Raw genomic sequence first — 17,583 nt, 5'->3', positions numbered from 1 at the left:
CAGGCTTGCCAGCGGCAAAGGTGCAATAAGATCAGGCTCCAGTACGGCGTAACTATTCGTTGTTTGTATCTGCTCCGGGCCTCTCATTGGGAGTGTAGACCATGCAACCATCGTTGATTGCCTTTCTCCTCATGCTGTGCTCCTTCGACTCCGCTATCAGATGGGGAGATCCGGGCAACACCAGCCAGTCGGTGTTGATCTCTGCATGTGTGGTTCCCACCGTGAATCATGGAGGAGGAGGTGTGATGGTGTGGGGGTGCTTTGCTGGGGACACTGTCGGTGATTTATTTAGAATTCAAGGCATACTTACCCAGCATGGCTACCATAGCATTCTGCAGCGATACGCCATCCCATCTGGTTTGGGCTTAGTGGGACTATCATTTGTTTTCCAACAGGACAATGACCCAAAACACCTTCAGGCTAAGTAAGGGCTATTTTACCGAGAAGGAGAGTGATGGAGTGCTGCATCAGATGACCTGGCCTCCACAATCCCCCGACCTCAACCCAGTTGAGATGGTTGGGGATGAGTCGGACCGCAGAGTGAAGGAAAAGCAGCCAACAAGTGCTCAGCATATGTGGGAACTCCTTCAATACCGTTGGAAAAGCATTCCAGGTGAAGCTGGTTGCGAAAATGCCAAGAGTGTTTAAAGCTGTCATCAAGGCAAAGGGTGGCTATTTGAAGAATCTGTAAAAATAGTAAAAATAAAGAAAAACCTTGGACAGTAGCTTCTTAAGGAAGGGCGGGCAGCTGGATGAGTCAAGCAACAGGCCTGACGTAGGTTATGTCCTTGAATTCGATCTTCACTTTCCCGTCTGCTCCAGGGATAAGTGACTTGACAGTTCCAACTTGCCAGAGTGCCCTAGGAGACTGATCATCTACAACCATCACAACCACAAGGTCTTCCTTATCCTTGTGCCACTTATGGCGGGTTTGAAGGGCAGGTAAGTAGTTCCGTGTGAAGCAGTGCCAGAAATGGTCGGCTAGAACCTGGCTGTGTCTCCATCTTTTGCAACTGAGCAGTTCAGACTCTAGGTAGACCACCTGTGGTAGGGACGAGTCTGGCCGTCCCATGAGAAGAGAGTTAGGAGTGATTGGATCCAGATCTGTGATGTCCAACGACACATATCCCAAGGGCTTGGAGTTCAAGATCCCTTCTATTTCAATTAGGACAGTCCTCGGCACCTCTTCGGAGATGGACTGTGCGCCAAGGTGGTTTGCAGGGCAGTCTTGATGGATCTGAGCTCCCTCTCCCAGCATTCTCCAAAGTGTGGTGCACTTGGTAGGTTGAAGGCGAAGCGAATCTTCTGACTGGCTAACTGTTCCTGGAGCTGTTGGTGAAGAGTCATGCAGGCCTCCTCTAGCTCTCGCTCCCCTCCCTTGAAATTTGTACCTCGATCGGACAGGATCTCAAAGGGCTTTCCTCTTTGAGCGATGAAGCGTCTCAACGCCATTAGGAACGAATCGGAGTCCATGTTCGTCAGTAGATCCACGTGTACAGCCCAGGTGGTCATGCACTTAAAGATGATGCCCCATCTCTTTTCTTCCGCCAATCTTGATGATATACAGTCCAATGCAGTCCATGCCTGTAGAATAGAATGTAGGCTTGTGGAGCCGCGGTCATGCTGGAGGCAGGTCAGCCATCCTAGGCACATCAGGCTGGCCTTGCCACTTCCTGCAGTCGTAACTCAGCAAACCCCCTCCCTGGGCCGGGTGCCTCAGCTGCTCATCATATTTCTTGATCAGCAACCTGGTGAGCGGATGACCTGGGTTCAGAACTACTGGGTGAAGAACATCAGGGCACAGCTGGTCACACCTCCGAAGGCGACCTCCAACATGAATCAGTCCGGTGTCGTTGTCTTACTCTGGGACCAGCGTCACCAGACGGCTGCTCGGAGACTCTGGCTTGCTTGCCTCAAGTAGGGAGAGGTCTTCTGGGAAGCTCTCAGACTGAGCATGTCTGAGTACTTTGAGTTCTGCCTGCTTGAAATTGTCAGCTGAAGGGCTGTTGGCACTACTGGATTGTCAGCTGAAGGGCTGTTGGCACTACTGGCCACCCCATGTAGCAACTGCACTGTGCCTTCCACCAGCTCCTGGAAAGTGTTGAACTGGGCAACATCAGGGATAGACGACTTGATGTCCGCTGACTGGAGTCCACAGAAGGTAGGCTTCCGCAGCTCCTCTGCTTCATCAGGAGGTACTTGGTCTGGTCTTCTCGGCCAGGATGACTGGACCTGCCACAGGAATGGAGGACCTTGACTCCAACGGTTGTGTTCTGAAAGCTGAGACAGCGTCTTGCCGTGTGTGATATTGTCAGAGCCTCTGGACCACAACCTTGGCCCCTGTGGTGTATGGGACGATGAAGCCGAGTGGATCGTACTGGCTGGCAAGGATCTGATATATGTTGTGCATGGTGGGTTCAACTTTCTCTATGTGACCGTGGTTGTAGCCGAGAGTATCAGACAGACATTGCCTTCATTTTCCAAGGGTGCCCTCTTGGGGTTCCACGCCATCCTGGGTAAACCACAGCTCACTGCTCTCCGACCTGGACTCTTGAGGTAGGTGTCCGATGACTGCTTGAAGGTTGCTGGCCCACTGGCGTAGATCGAATCCTCCCTCAGCAAGAAGGTTCTTCAGCTTGTCCACCAGTTTCTTGGCTTCATCCTCAGAGGGGAGGCTTTGTAGACAGTTGTCTACATATAAACAGCGTTCTACAGAGAAGCGCACATCTTCTTCGGGCTCACTGTGGTCGAAAACATGCTTCTGAAGGGAAAACGTGGCGCAGCAGGGGCTACATGTTGTCCCAAAGGGAAAAACCTGCCACTCAGGGTAATCATCACGGTTTAGGTCTCGCTACAGAAACTGGAGAAGAGGCTGGTCTTCGGTAGCATGCGGACTTGATGGAACATCCCTTTTATGTCACTGCTGATGGCCACAAAGTGTTCCCAGAAATGGAGAAGGACTCCAAGCAGAGTAGCTCCCAATGTAGGTACGGCAAAGAGTTGTTCATTCAAGCTCTTGCCTCTGTAGTTGAAGGAACAGTTGAAGATGACCCTGTTTTTCTCATTGTGATGGGCCATATGATGGGGAATGTACCAACCTTGGTACTCTTGGTTGGTGCATTGATTCATGTAATGCTGCATGGTGTTGCAGAATGGACAATACTTCCTCGGCTTCTCCCGTGACCTTTCCTCCGGAAATTGGTTCTGTGAAGAGACTTCGATTTCATCCTTTCTCTGCTCACCTCAGTGGAGGATGGTGGTGGTCTTGAGGAATGATTTGTCTTAACGCTGAACTCGGCGTGAGCTAGGGTGGTCCCTGCTTTGGTCGCTACTGAACTGTGTGCCATCTCCTTGCACTCTCACCTCGTACTCGAGCCACTCTGCCAGGTGAAGGAGGGTTGGAATTGGTGTCTTGATGGGGTTCACACATCTCTTGAAGCTGGCTCTTAAGTCGTGTGGTAACTTAGCTAAGAGGCGGGAGACATGTTAGCCACACCTCAGTTCTGTCTTTCCATTACTCCCTAGCTGATCCAACATGCCAACCAAGGCACGCACCCTCAAAGCGAATCTTCGGAATGCCTTGTTGTCACCACTCTTGATGTTGGGGCCATCCATTAACCCTGCGATGCGTTGGAGGGCAAGCTGGTGGGGCTGGCCATACAGTTCTGTGAGGGACTCCATGATGTCACTGTATGGGTACCTGCTGTTGCTGTAGGAGTCAGCAATTAGCAAAGCCTCTTCCAACTGCAGGTGGCCCACCAATATCTGAAACTTGAAGCACTCTGTTACATCTACAGGCAGCACATTGTCATCTTCAGCCTTGCAAACTCTTGTGGGTCTTCATTGATGAAGTTGGGGATAGTAGGAGTTGGTTCACGGTAGACGCGCTCCCGGCTGGGTGGAGAAGGTGTGAGGTAGCGGACTGGTGAGTGCCGACAACGATCAGGTGAGTAGTCACGGCGGTGACGGTCAGGTGAGTAGTCACGGCGGCGACAGTCAGGTGCGGGCTGACGACGGCGATCAGGTGTAGGCTGACCATAATGATCAGGTGAGTAGTCGCGGCGTCGATGGTCAGGTGTGGGCTGACGACGGCAATCTGGTGTAGGCTGACCACAGCGATTAGGTGAGGGCTGAAGTTGGCGATCATGTGAAGTCAGCCCTCTAGGTGGCGCTGTAGGGCTATGAGTTCTGCAATGAAAAGATGACCGGTCTCGCTGGTGTGATGGCTCACGATGGCGAGGGGTTGACCGAGTAGATGATGACGATGAGGATGACTGGTCTGAGAAAGAGAACCCTCTGATCCGAAGGTTGTCAATGAGCTGCTCTATCTTGTCACGCTGCCTTTGTGACTGCAGTTTATCATCTCTGGTTGTCACCAGCTGTGCCCGCTCAGGCTGACTTTGTTGATGACAATATCTAGTCGAGGTGCGCTGAGTTGGCAACCGATGAAGGTGAGGCTCCATCTTCACTGTTGCGGGTCAGCCTGGGTAGTGACTTGAACTTTTGGGGACCCATTGAAGCAGATGAATTTAGCTTTTCCGATAGCTCCAGTATCTCCAGTGTCAACTTCTCAGTTTCCTCTCCTATCTGCTTCAGGCACGTTACGACTGTTCTGGAAGAAGAACGGGTTTCTCTCTCATCTTGTACAGGAGGGTAGCTGCTGCTGGTCTTGTTGTGAGAGTAATTAATTCCACTCACGGTGCCCTCTGCTCGTGGTCCTTCGTTGGAGTGGTGTGTTGTTGTGTTGTGTTTAGCTGCATGCACAATAAAACATCAAAAAGGTAGTATAAGCAGGAGAGGAAAACCTGGTGGTCATCAGAATGGAAACTTCTGACTGCCTGAGGCCCTGCCTGGTCGGGTATTACGCTAAGTCCTGGGAAAAAGGTTGCTGATTAGCTAATACAATTATGATGATTGGCGTGACCATATTTCAATGAGAAAACCAAATTAAAGTTGGGGTCTTGGAAAGGAGATGAGCTGGGCATTTTTACACTTAGGGTCATGTATAACAATGCTGGGCAGGCCATTATTTTGGCTACCATGGCTATGTCCTCATAGGACGACAATGCCCCCATCCACAGGGCACAGATGTTTACTGAATGGTTTGATGAGCATGAAAACTTGGCCAATGACCCCATTTTCATATCTGTTAATTTTTGTGACCCCAATCATTTAAAAAAAAAATAATGGAATTAACAGTCAATGTTTACTTTTTATTTGGGGATATTGCAGTCAATTGCTAAACATTTTAACAGTATTTCTGATTGTATTCTCAACTCACCATGATATACTTTTAATGTGGGGCTATGACAGTCAATTGCAAATTAGTCTGCATAATTTCTCTCATCTCACCACCACTAAAGAGATGGGTGTGCTTGATGCAAGTCGTGTCGGAGCTTCTCAAAGTCATGGGGTGTTATTGACAGTGCACACCTGGATCGATATTTGTTTGTTATTTTTACCCCTTTTTCTCCCCAATTACGTGATATCCAATTGGTAGTTACAGTCTTGTCCCATCGCTGCAACTCCCGAACGGACTCGGAAGAGGCGGAGGTCGAGAGCCATGCGTCCTCCAAACATGACCCCGCCAAGCAGCACTGCTCGCTTAACCCGGAAGCCAGCCGCAGCAATGCAAATAGATTTCTGATTCAAATAATATTACTATACAGATCATACATATAACGTTCGCTAGCTTAACTTGCAATGAAAATGACTTTCTGACAAAATTAGAAACTTTGGATATCTGAAAATGTAGCTAGACTCTAACCCGTATACTGTAGATGGATGTACGCTTCATGGCAGACTATAACCATTTAACTCAGTTTTGTTTGTAGCTTCATCTTGTTTATCCAGCGTTGTGTCAAGTCACTCTGCTTCACACTGACTATGGCGTTTGCAGAAAGTAGCTCATCACAACGTTTTCCAACTGATCTGTTGATAGCGCCTGCTAAATTCAGGGCATCAAAGTTCTTGACAAAAGTACCAAAACATTTGTAGTTCTCGATGGCTAACATTATATATTTCAAAAACACTGTGGTAGAAAGGACTATCAACACATCCTGAGCAGCTCATATTATAGACAGAAGCATGCTACATGGCAGACCAATCCAAACTCATCTCCCGGCATGTCCAGCCCATCCATTATCTCAGCTAATCATGGCTAGCGGGAAGGTTACGGATCTTCTTCCGTGGGTAAACCAACTAGGCTCGTAATTTAACAATTGTATTCATATTTACAGATTGAATACATATTAGTTATTAAGGCACATGAAAGTTCACATGTTCCAGAAGGTATTTCTGCCAAAAAGTGCATTTTGATAAAAATAAAATAAACCTTAAAATGCCTCCCTGTGAAGTAGTGATGTGCGACATATGCCTAGCTTCCTGAAACGGTTCACATATGTCCTTGTGAATAGCATCCCCCGACATGTAGCGAACAAAAGTCAATGCATCTCGGCCCTCACAGCTAACGTCCATTTGAAGAGCATAAGGTGGGGAGTTTGAGTCGTTCAGTCAGTGTCCTCTTGATTGCTAGCTATAGCATCAATTCTTAGTTTCACAGTGTTATCTGACAAAGCTATTGATGTGAGTTTCAGTGCCTCTGCCTCCCCACACATTGTTTTCACCATATCAATTGTCTCTGCAATAGTGTGTGGTTTTATAGCGTAGCGGGCTTAGCCATTCACCGTGGGAATGATTCAAGTCCAACGGTCAAGTGCGGCCTTTTCCCAAGATCTAAGGGCGCTCTCTGGTTGAATTTTTACATTTTGATTTCAATAATTTTCATTTCAATTTTTAAGGTTAACCACATTACAATGATTTTAAGAGACATAGACGATATTATTATTATATTATTATTATTATTTATTTATTTTTACCAGGTTTTTGGAAATTGTCCCGCGACCCCATTTTCATTTCAGGTGACCCCACGTGGGGTCACGACCCCTAGTTTGGGAACCGCTGATGTAAACCATATGCCATGGCCGTCTCAGTCACCAGATCTCAACGCAATTGAACATTTATGGGAGATTCTGGAGTGACACCTGAGACAGCGTTTTCCTAGCCTGGGTACCAGTCTCATTAGCTAATCCACTCCCTGTACTCCATGTCATGTGCCAAAGAGACTGGCCTTTCTTCCATCTTCAAAAATGAACATTCTATCATTAATAAGCTCGAGGAGAACAGAGGATTTGATCCTGATTCGATCACACTCACAGCTATCCTCCAATCACAACGATTAAACAAATATTGGAACTTTTGTTCTCCACAGAACACGTTGGTACCAGTTGCTAAGCAACCATTTTTTGATAGTCCAGACAAAACCAGTCCGTCAAAAGTTGCTAGGTCACGTCTAAATTCTCAAAGTAAATACATACTGCAATTCCACCCACAAGACGTCTCAAAATACAATAACTTGCCTAGCTAACAGCTAAATGTTTGTTTTTGATAATTTGTTTGTTAATTCTATGTTGTCATGGAAAATATTAATGTTATTTCCAGCGCTTATCTTTGACAATGATAAGGAGTGGCAAGGAGTGGACAGTTAGCTAAAGATACCAGTACTCAGACTAGGATTTCCACCACCATCAACAAAACACAAAATTATGGAATTTCTCGTGGAAGAATGGTGTCGCATCCCTCCAATAGAGTTCCAGACACTTGTAGAATCTATGCCAAGATGCATTGAAGCTGTTCTGGCTCGTGGTGGCCCAGCGCGCTATTAAGACACTTTATGTAGGTGTTTCCTTTATTTTGGCAGTTACCTGTACATTAAAATGACTAAAACCAAATCGAAACTGTATAGAAATGATAATGGACCTACATTCATACAGTTTCTTGACTGTGTCCAGCACGCTAATAATCACCAAATGAAATTCCAAGAACAATGGATAGAGGCCTATTTTGAGCAAATTTTGAAGGTGAGGATAACGCATTTTTCGTGCGGCCCTCTGGACCTCATTGAAGACCGAATGCGGCCCCCGGAGAAAAATGAGTTTGACACCCCTGCTGTACAGGCTGTTGGTGTTGTTGTAGTTGTTGTTAGTTTGACTTTATTGAGTGACGTTCCCCAACTACTACTCCACACCACCCTATTGCTTACCCATGACTATCTCTCAGCCCTCCACACAATAGTAAAACGTTGAAATCAGTTGAAAATATGTTACAATCAATGAAAACAAAGCTGCAAGGAGTAATACTAACTTATAAATGATAGATACTGCATCTACTGTATATGATATGATTCCTCTTTCTCTCTCTTTAGGACCAGTATCAGCTGTGCTACAGGGCAGCTCTGGAGTACCTGGGCAGTTTTGACCACTATGCAACGTAACCAGCCTCTGGTACTGAGTGTCCCATCTCAGCCACCGTACCTGTATTAACCCAACAACCTGACTCGTCACCTGACCTGACCCTGCCACAGCTACCCTACCACAAGGGAGGAGGGAGGTGCCACTGTCACCAAGCGACAGGTTCAACCATTCACATTCAACCAATCACAGAGGTCTACTACTACTCCGATTTATGAAAAACACCCTAAATAGATTGTTTTAAAAACAAACAATACCATGATCACGACAACTTTTCGTATGGGCGTGAGCGACAGTTCTGACTGAGTTCCGGTCTCTGCTCTGAAATTCGCCAACCAACCTCCCCTTTTGTCTAAGGCTACTGGTAGGACTAATAGATTATATTATATTTTATTATGAAATATCATTTTGAATAATGTTATTATTATTTAGTTTTTATAATCATTTTAATAACATCAGACATTTATTTTGTCGTAATAGCCTATCTGGCACCTTAATTTTTGTTTTTCCATAATCAGTCCATTTTAGTTATTTGTATTTTCTAGGTTATTTTAGCACAAGGGACCTGCATTTTTTAACTTGTTGCTAGATACTAATACAGGAGAGCCACTGTTTGTTCTCTGTTTGTCTTTGTATCATCATTTTATTGTTTATTATTCTCATGTATTTTTCGGTCTTATTCGTTTTAAAATGAAGTGGGGTTAACTTTGAAAAAACTATTAAAAAACTATTTTTTTAAAAGATTCAAAAGCATACACCAAATGCCGTGATAGAGGTACTACGTATATAAACCACAGTAGCTAGCAAAAAACTTGAAATCAACTAACGACAACTAAATCGGCATTGTACAGAAACTCAGAGACATTATGATTTCAACAACAGACGGCATTGAGGCCTTCAATATAGTAAGCTAACCAGAGAATAAATCTGACTTTTATACCCAACAGGAGTTCTCTATATGAATCATATTGTGCCCAGCGATGATTATCAATGATTGGATAGTCTCAGTGACTAGGGGTTGGATAGTCTCTGCCTAGGGGTTGGACCATAGGGACTCAGGCCACTAACACTGGACCCCCTGTATAGAATACTACCATTCCTACTGGAGGGACACAGACAGAGACACATAACGCCTCTGGACCCTCCAACCAAACTGCTATTATTTTATACAGAAATAGAAATTATAAATATATATAATTACGATTGATTATATATACACCACCAGTCAAAGGTTTGGACACACCTACTCATTCAAGGGGTTTTCTTTATTTTTACTATTTTTTACATTGTTGAATAATAGTGAAGACATCAAAACTATGAAATAACAGATGTGGAATCATATAGTAACCAAAAAAGTGTTAAACAAATCAAAATATATGTTATATTTGAGATTCTTCAAATAGCCTCCCTTTGCCTTGATGACAGCTTTGCACACTCTTGGCATTCTCTCAACCAGCTTCACCTGGAATGCTTTTCCAACAGTCTTAAAGGAGTTCCCACATATGCTGAGCACTTGTTGACTGCGTTTCCTTCACTCCGCGGTCCGACCCATCCCAAACCATCTCAATTTGGTTGAGGTCAGGGGATTGTGGAGGCCAGGTCATCTGATGCAGCAAAGAGAAACCCTTGAATGAGTAGGTGTGTCCAAACTTTTGACTGGTACTGTATGTGCAATTATACATAGATATATACTACAGCTTCAAACTATAATGTTAAAATGATCCACTCTCTTGTTGTACCGACTCAGAAGAAAGTAAAGAGAAGGAAAGAGAGAATCTGTATTATACCATTATATCTACTGTACTACCATAGCAACCTGAACGACAAGGGGTTGGGGTCAGTTCCATTTTCAGGGACTGTTGTATACACAGTCTGTTTTCTATTTGTTGATAAAGACCTAGAATTTAAAAAAAGATGTTGCTGGAAAAAAAACTAATTGATGTTAATAAAGTTGAATATATATACATATATATAATTTTTTTACATATTCCGTGTTTGTGATATTTTTTTCTCCCTCTCAGATTAATTAAGTAAATACAGGTTCTTAAAAAAGTATTCATACCCCTTGACTTGTTCCATATTTTCGTATGTTACAGCCTCAATTCAAAATGGATTGAATAGATTTTTTTTGTCACCCATCTAGACACAATACCCCATAATGACAAAGTGAAAATATGTTTTTACTCCTGAACTTATTTAGGCTTGCCATAACAAAGGGGTTGAATAGTCAAGACATTTCAGCTGTTCATTTTTTATTATTTTGTAAACATTTCTAAAAACATAATTCTACTTTGACATTATGTTGTATTGTGCGTAGGCCAGTGACATAAAATCTCAATTTTATCCATTTTAAAATCAGGCTGTAACACAACAAAATGTGGAAAAAGGTGTGTGAATACTTTCTGAAGGCACTGTATCTATTGCCCTGTTGTTCCTGTGTCAAATATGACTCACATTTCACAGGAAAGTGCCTTTATAGCTATGGATTTTCTTACCACAATAACTATACTTTACTTTATTATATTTATTTGATAGGGTCAATCATATAAATAAGAATGAATAGAATGGGCTTGGAAACTCTAACCCTGGCAATTTGACTGGTAAACTCATGGGTACACTCACAATGGCTTCCTGGTATTGTGATGTAATAATTTCCATGGTAATGTAGAATGTTCATTCAAATTATGTTAACTGATGTGGCTCGTAATGTCATTTGAGTTGATTCAACAAATCACAGCACAGATTGATGTGCACACTTCCTGCTTTTACTTCCTGCCTTTACTTCCTGCTTTGCTCTTCTGGGTACACTCGCAATGGCCGCCACCCATTATGCCATCATTTACTTGAATGGGGACACCTGTTCTATTCATTGTTATTTCTATGGTGTCAATGCTCAATATTTCTGTAAATGTGCCATTACATGAATTACCTGAACAAAGGGGGAAAAGAAGATGTAAGATGGCCATAGAATGTTGCATTGTTGCATCACCAGCTGTAGGATCACCCATTACTCTAAGCTCTAGATTGCTGATGATTGGAAGTACGGAATCACAGAACTCAAACATGTCACAATGGACCAGAAAGTACTAAACCCTTTGTAGATGTTCTGTGGCTTCACATTCAGAAGAATCTCCCCTGCCCTCGACCTGGCTTGCTGCTCTCCCTCGCAGGCAGCATGTCCTCAGCAGCCTGTGTTTCAGAGAACCCAAGGCAAAGCCCTTTCACCCCAGGACGCTACCCAGACATACCCATGTCTCCAACTGCCCTCTCTAAAGGCGACACACTGAGTTGCCAGGATGGGTAAGATTTCAGATGATCAACTCACATAGAAAACATTGTACCTTGTTGATTTATATTGCATAGGTCTGTAGAGAATCAGAATGTCAATTCATATAGAAATAATGCCTTTTTGATTTGTGTTTTATATTGAGATGCTAAGAGAAGCTGATTGTCCCATAGGCTCTTCACTAAGCGTGCTAGCCAATCGGCGGAGGCCTGCGGCGTGACATCAGGGTCATGTGACCTGAGCAGGCAGATCGTGTCCCAGTTGGAGTGCTACCTGTCCAATGAACACCTGGCAGAGGACGGCTTCCTGCTCAAACATGTCCAGAGGAACAGGATGGGATACGTCAGCCTCAAGCTGCTCACCTCCTTCAAAAAGGTAATGCCAGCGTTATGAGATCAAGATGGTTCCCTCATTTGGTATTTGGTATTTTATTAGGATCCCCATTAGCTGTTGCAAAAGCAGCAGCTACTCTTCCTGGGGTCCTCACAAAACATGAAACATTACATAATACAGAACATTAATAGACAACAGTTCAAGGACAGAACTACATTAAAATTAAAATATTTTCAAAAGTCACACGTAGCCTACATATCAATACATACACACAAACTATCTAGGTCAAATAAAGGAGAGGCATTGTGCCGTGAGGTGTTGCTTTATCTCTTTTTTGAAACCAGGTTTGCTGTTTATTTGAGCAATATGAGATGGAACGGAGTTCCAAGCAATAATGGCTCTATATAATACTGTACGCTTTCTTGAATTTGTTCTGGATTTGGGGACTGTGAGAAGACCCCTGGTAGCATGTCTGGTGGGGTGGGGTTGACAACTCCGTTGTGTCCTCCTCCCAGAGTGCAAAGAGCCTTGGCGTGACCCTGGACAACACCCTGTCGTTCTCCGCTAACATCAAGGCGGTGACCCGATCCTGTAGATTCATGCTCTACAACATTCACAGAGTACGACCCTGCCTTACACAGGAAGCGGCACAGGTCCTAATCCAGGCACTTGTCATCTACCGTCTGGATTACTGCAACTCGCTGTTGGCTGGGCTCCCTGCCTGTGCCATTAAACCCCTACAACTCATCCAGAACGCCGCAGCCCGTCTGGTGTTCAACCTTCCCAAGTTCTCTCACGTCACCCCGCTCCTCCGCACACTCCACTTGCCTACGGAGCTGTGAGGGGAACGGCACCTCCGTACCTTCAGGCTCTGATCAGTCCCTACACTCAAACGAGGGCATTGCGTTCATCCACCTCTGGCCTGCTGGCTCCCCTACCTCTGCGGAAGCACAGTTCCCGCTCAGCCCAGTCAAAACTGTTCGCTGCTCTGGCACCCCAATGGTGGAACAAGCTCCCTCACGACGCCAGGACAGCGGAGTCACTCACCACCTTCCGGAGACACTTGAAACCCCACCTCTTTAAGGAATACCTGGGATAGGATAAAGTAAACCTTCTACCCCCCCTTACCCCACCCCAAAAAATTTAAAATAAATAAAATAAAAATAACAATTGTAAAGTTGTTGTCCCACTGGCTATCATAAGGTCAATGCACCAATTTGTAAGTCGCTCTGGATAAGAGCGTCTGCTAAATAACGAAAATGTAAAAATGTAATGTAAATGGGTAAGTGTGTGTGTCAGAGCTGTGTGTAAGTTGAGTATGCAAACAATTTTGGATTTTCAACATAATGTTTCTTATAAAAAAAATAAGTGATGCAGTCAGTCTCTCATCAACTCTTAGCAAAGAGAGACTGGCATGCATAGTATTTATATCAGCCCTCTGATTACAATGAAGAGCAAGACGTGCCACTCTGTTCATTTACTCCAATGACTCTCAAACTTCTAATTCAAGAATTCCTCACAGCCAATTTACTATGCTGGTGAACATTATATAAGCCTGGTCAGAAAAATGTTGTGCTGTCTTGCCAACTACAATGACCAACGGAGTTGACAAGACAGCTCAAATAGATCTGGGACCAGGCTATGTGGATATTGGTTATGGTTTGAAAACACACAACCCAAAGCAAACCTATTGTACGTACGTTATGTTTAACAAACCAAACCTGGGCCATATTTAGTAGCCAAACGTTGAACACTGCAGATAGAAATGCCATGAAGAGATGCCATGAATAGAACAAACATGCCTCACTGACATGTAGATTTGGAGGATAATGTGATTCCTTATTCTACATGTCAGTGAGGCATGTTTGTTCTACATATCATATTTACAGTGCCTTACAAAAGTATTCACCCCCCTTGGCATTCTTCCTCTTTTGTTGCATTACAACCTGTAATTTAAATGTATTTTTATTTGGATTTCATGTAATGGACATACACAAAATAGTCCAAATTGGAGAAGTGAAATTAAAAAAATAACTTGTTTCAAAAAATTCTACAAAATAAATCACGGAAAAGTGGTGCGTGCATATGTATTCACCCACTTTGCTATGAAGCCCCTAAATAAGATCTGGTGCAACCAATTACCTTCAAAAGTCACATAATTAGTTAAATAAGTCCACCTGTGTGCAATCTAAGTGTCACATGATCTGTCACATGATCTCAGTATATATACACCTGTTTTGAAAGGTCCCATAGTCTGCAACACCACTAAGCAAGGGGCACCACCAAGCAAGCAGTACCATGAAGACCAAGGAGCTCTCCAAACAGGTCAGGGACAAAGTTGTGGAGAAGTACAGATCAGGGTTGGGGTATAAAAAAATATCCGAAATATTGAACATCCCACGGAGTACCATTAAATCCATTATTAAAAAATTGAAAGAATATGGCACCACAACAAACCTGCCAAGAGAGGGCCGCCCACCAAAACTCACGAACCAGGCAAGGAGGGCATTAATCCGAGAGGCAACAAAGAGACCAAAGATAACCCTGAAGGCGCTGCAAAGCCCCACAGCGGAGATTGGAGTATCTGTCCATAGGACCACTTTAAGCCGTACACTCCACAGAACTGGGCTTTACGGAAGAGTGGCCAGAAAAAAGCCATTGTTTAAAGAAATAAATAAGCAAAGACGTTTGCTGTTCGCCAAAAGGCATGTGGGAGACTCCCCAAACATATGGAAGAAGGCACTCTGGTCAGATGAGACTAAAGGAAGACGCTATGTCTGGCGCAAATCCAACACCTCTCATCACCCCGAGAACACCATCCCCATGTTTTGAATTGAAGGAATGATGGATGTTGCTAAATACAGGAAAATTCTTGAGGGAAACCTGTTTCAGTCTTCCAGAGATTTGAGACTGGGACGGAGGTTCACCTTTCAGCAGGACAATGACACTAAGCATACTGCTAATGCAGTACTAGAGTGGTTTAAGGAGAAACATTTGAATGTCTTGGAATGGCCTAGTCAAAACCCAGACCTCAATCCAATTGAGAATCTGTGGTATGACTTAAAGATTGCTGTACACCAGTGGAACCCATCCAACTTGATGGAGCTGGAGCAGTTTTGCCTTGAAGAATGGGCAAAAATCCCAGTGGCTAGATGTGCCAAGCTTATAGAGACATACCCCAAGAGACTTGCAGCTGTAATTGCTGCAAAAGGTGGCTCTACAAAGTATTGACTTTGGGGGGGGTGAATATGTATGCACGCTCAAGTTTTCAATTTTTTTTGTCTTATGTCTTGTTTGTTTCACCCCAAAAAAATATTTTGCATCTTCAAAGTGGTAGGCATGCTGTGTAAATCAAATGATACAAACCCCCCAAAAATCCCTTTTAATTCCAGGTTGTAAGACAACAAAATAAGAAAAATGCCAAGGGGGGTGAATACTTTCTCAAGCCACTGTATATCTGAATGTTCCAAAACGTTGCATCCTCATATGCCGTCAATGTAAATAATAATGTGTACTTGATTGACCTGCCTGGTAAAATACCTGTGTGTCTCAGATGAAGGAGCTGACGAGAGACTGGCACACCACCCTGGCCGGAGCGCTGTGCTCTGATTCGCTGGAGGTCAACAGGGAAGGGACCAAAGTGAGGCGCAGAGAGCCTCTGCCTGATTGGCTGCTGAGCACTCCCAACAGCAAGCTGCTACTAGCCTGGAACCTGTTTGGTGAGAACACAGGAAGTGGCATCACTACCCTCAGCAGCTTGGACCAGCAGGGAGTCCTAGAGAAAGCTCTGAAGCTGTTCAGTGCCCACGCTGCCGTGGCCTCGCTCCGTATCCTCCGTCCTGGGAAAGAGCTTCCTGTGGAGCTGAGACGCCATGCCAGGAGGCACGCCGAGCTGGGTAGCAGGTAAAACCAAAGACAGCGTTTGTTGACTATTGATCATCAATATTGTCCTCTATTAGGGCAGCCTCTATGAAGTTCCGAACATTGCTTCTGACTTTAGAGACATGTTAGTGTAGTTTTACAGGACTGACAGACAGGGGTGCGGTTAGCCTGTCTTATATACAGAATTACAGAGAAATGCACTGTAAAACTATTGTGCTGTGGGAAAATATGTCAAAATGTCTCAACTGTTGTTTTCCATGTCATCAGGACGTGTGCTGTGGTGGAGTTTGAGACCCTGGAGGGGGCCAGGTTGGCCTACCGAGCCCTGCAGAGAGGAAGAGCAGAGGGGGCCGAGGTGTGTGTCGCACCCCTGGGCAGCCCTGGCACGCGCTCCCCCCCCTCCTCCTCGTCCCACCCCACCAACCAGGATGAGGCAGCGGAGGAGGAGGGTGAGGAGGACCGCGAGCCGGTTGGAGGTCCCGAGGCGACCAAGGTGTCCCAGAAAAAGCCCAAGGTGAAATCTAGATGTTTCACCAACAGCTCCCTGAAGGATCAAGTCCTGTCTAGATGTTTCATAAACAACTCTATGAAGGATCCGGAACTACTGAAGAGCTTAGAGTCTGACCCAGCCCCGGCCCAGGCCACAGTCCCAACCCTGGGTTCAGCCCCAGCTAAGCCTACATGCAGCAGGATCCAGCGCCATAAGTACCTGGACAGCCCCCTGGGCCTGGAGGGTCATGGCCAGACATCACACTGGGATAGGCCCTCCTCCCTGGACAGCCATGCGTCCCGCATTCCCCTGGTCCTGTCTAAGCTCCGGGGCTCAAGGTCTGGAGGTGTGGGAAGGAGCAGGTGCTCTGGGGACCATGCACAGGAGAAGGTTGCTTGCCCCTGGGTGCAGCGCCGGAAGGTGGCTGCAAGCGCGGCCCTACTCCACCTGGAGGCCCCGGGCCAGCTGCGGAGACATGCTCTGCCGCTGAGGGTGGTGCGTCTGCCCCATGGACCCTACAGTACCAAAGGCTTCTATGGAGGCAGGGGAAGAGGGAAGCCGCCTCAGCAGCAGTAATCTGTCTGTCTATTTAACAACAAACCCCTTCTGGATGACACCCTGTCTGTCCCTTTAAATGTTTTCGACTGATGAAATTCAATATATTGTAGTGACAAAAAGTTGCCATGATAAAAAAAAAAAAAGTTAAGTCATCGAAATGAAAGAGAAATAAAACATTTTTCAAATTAAACACACTTAACAGTGTTTGTTGTGAAATACCTGTAAGAACTCTCCATGAGAGCATTTGCTGATGTCTGTGTTATTACTCTGTTATTCACTGACACTTGTGTTGTTGCACCAGATCTGGGACCAAGGCCACTGTTGTCCTGCTTTATAATACCTCTTTTTTTTTTTTCTTTTTTTTTTACAGTCAAATAGCTCTTAATGGCCATTTAGATGTAATACTTTAATCACCATTTAATGAGCATTGTGTTACCAGTAGAAAAGACTGTTGATGTTGGCTGCATCCCAATTCCCTACCTCAGGGCTCTCCAACCCTGTTCCTGGAGAGCTACCCAGTTGTAACTAACCTGATTCAGCTTATGAACCAGCTAACTATTAAAATTAGGTGCGGTATATTAGGGATGGAGCGAAAACCTACAGGACGGTAGCTCTCCAGGAACAAGGTTGGCGAGCCCTGCCCTACATAGTGCAATAATTCTGACCAGGGCCTGTCTCTGGTGAAAAGTAGTGCACTATGTAGGGAATAGGGTGCCAATTGGGAC

The 17,583-nt window shown here is 44.9% G+C and overlaps 1 protein-coding gene and 1 pseudogene across 1 annotated transcript; both read left to right on the top strand.

Annotated features, from left to right (window-relative positions):
- Nucleotides 1-9,562, top strand: part of LOC121581369 — a 207,231-nt pseudogene extending 197,669 nt beyond the window's left edge.
- A 1,868-nt stretch (nt 9,563-11,430) lies between these two features.
- On the top strand, nt 11,431-17,052 carry LOC121581599 (la-related protein 6). Its single transcript, XM_041897093.2, has 4 exons — nt 11,431-11,609; nt 11,769-11,970; nt 15,482-15,831; nt 16,078-17,052. The coding sequence occupies exons 1-4, from the start codon at nt 11,485-11,487 to the stop codon at nt 16,874-16,876; spliced, it is 1,476 nt and encodes a 491-aa protein (XP_041753027.1). The 5' UTR covers nt 11,431-11,484; the 3' UTR covers nt 16,877-17,052.
- The last annotated feature ends 531 nt before the right edge of the window (nt 17,053-17,583 follow it).

This window comes from Coregonus clupeaformis, chromosome 14 (genome assembly GCF_020615455.1).
Source record: "Coregonus clupeaformis isolate EN_2021a chromosome 14, ASM2061545v1, whole genome shotgun sequence".
Classification (NCBI taxonomy): Eukaryota; Metazoa; Chordata; class Actinopteri; order Salmoniformes; family Salmonidae; genus Coregonus; species Coregonus clupeaformis.
Note: the sequence above shows the minus strand (reverse complement) of the source record. Positions and strands in the feature narration are given on the sequence as shown.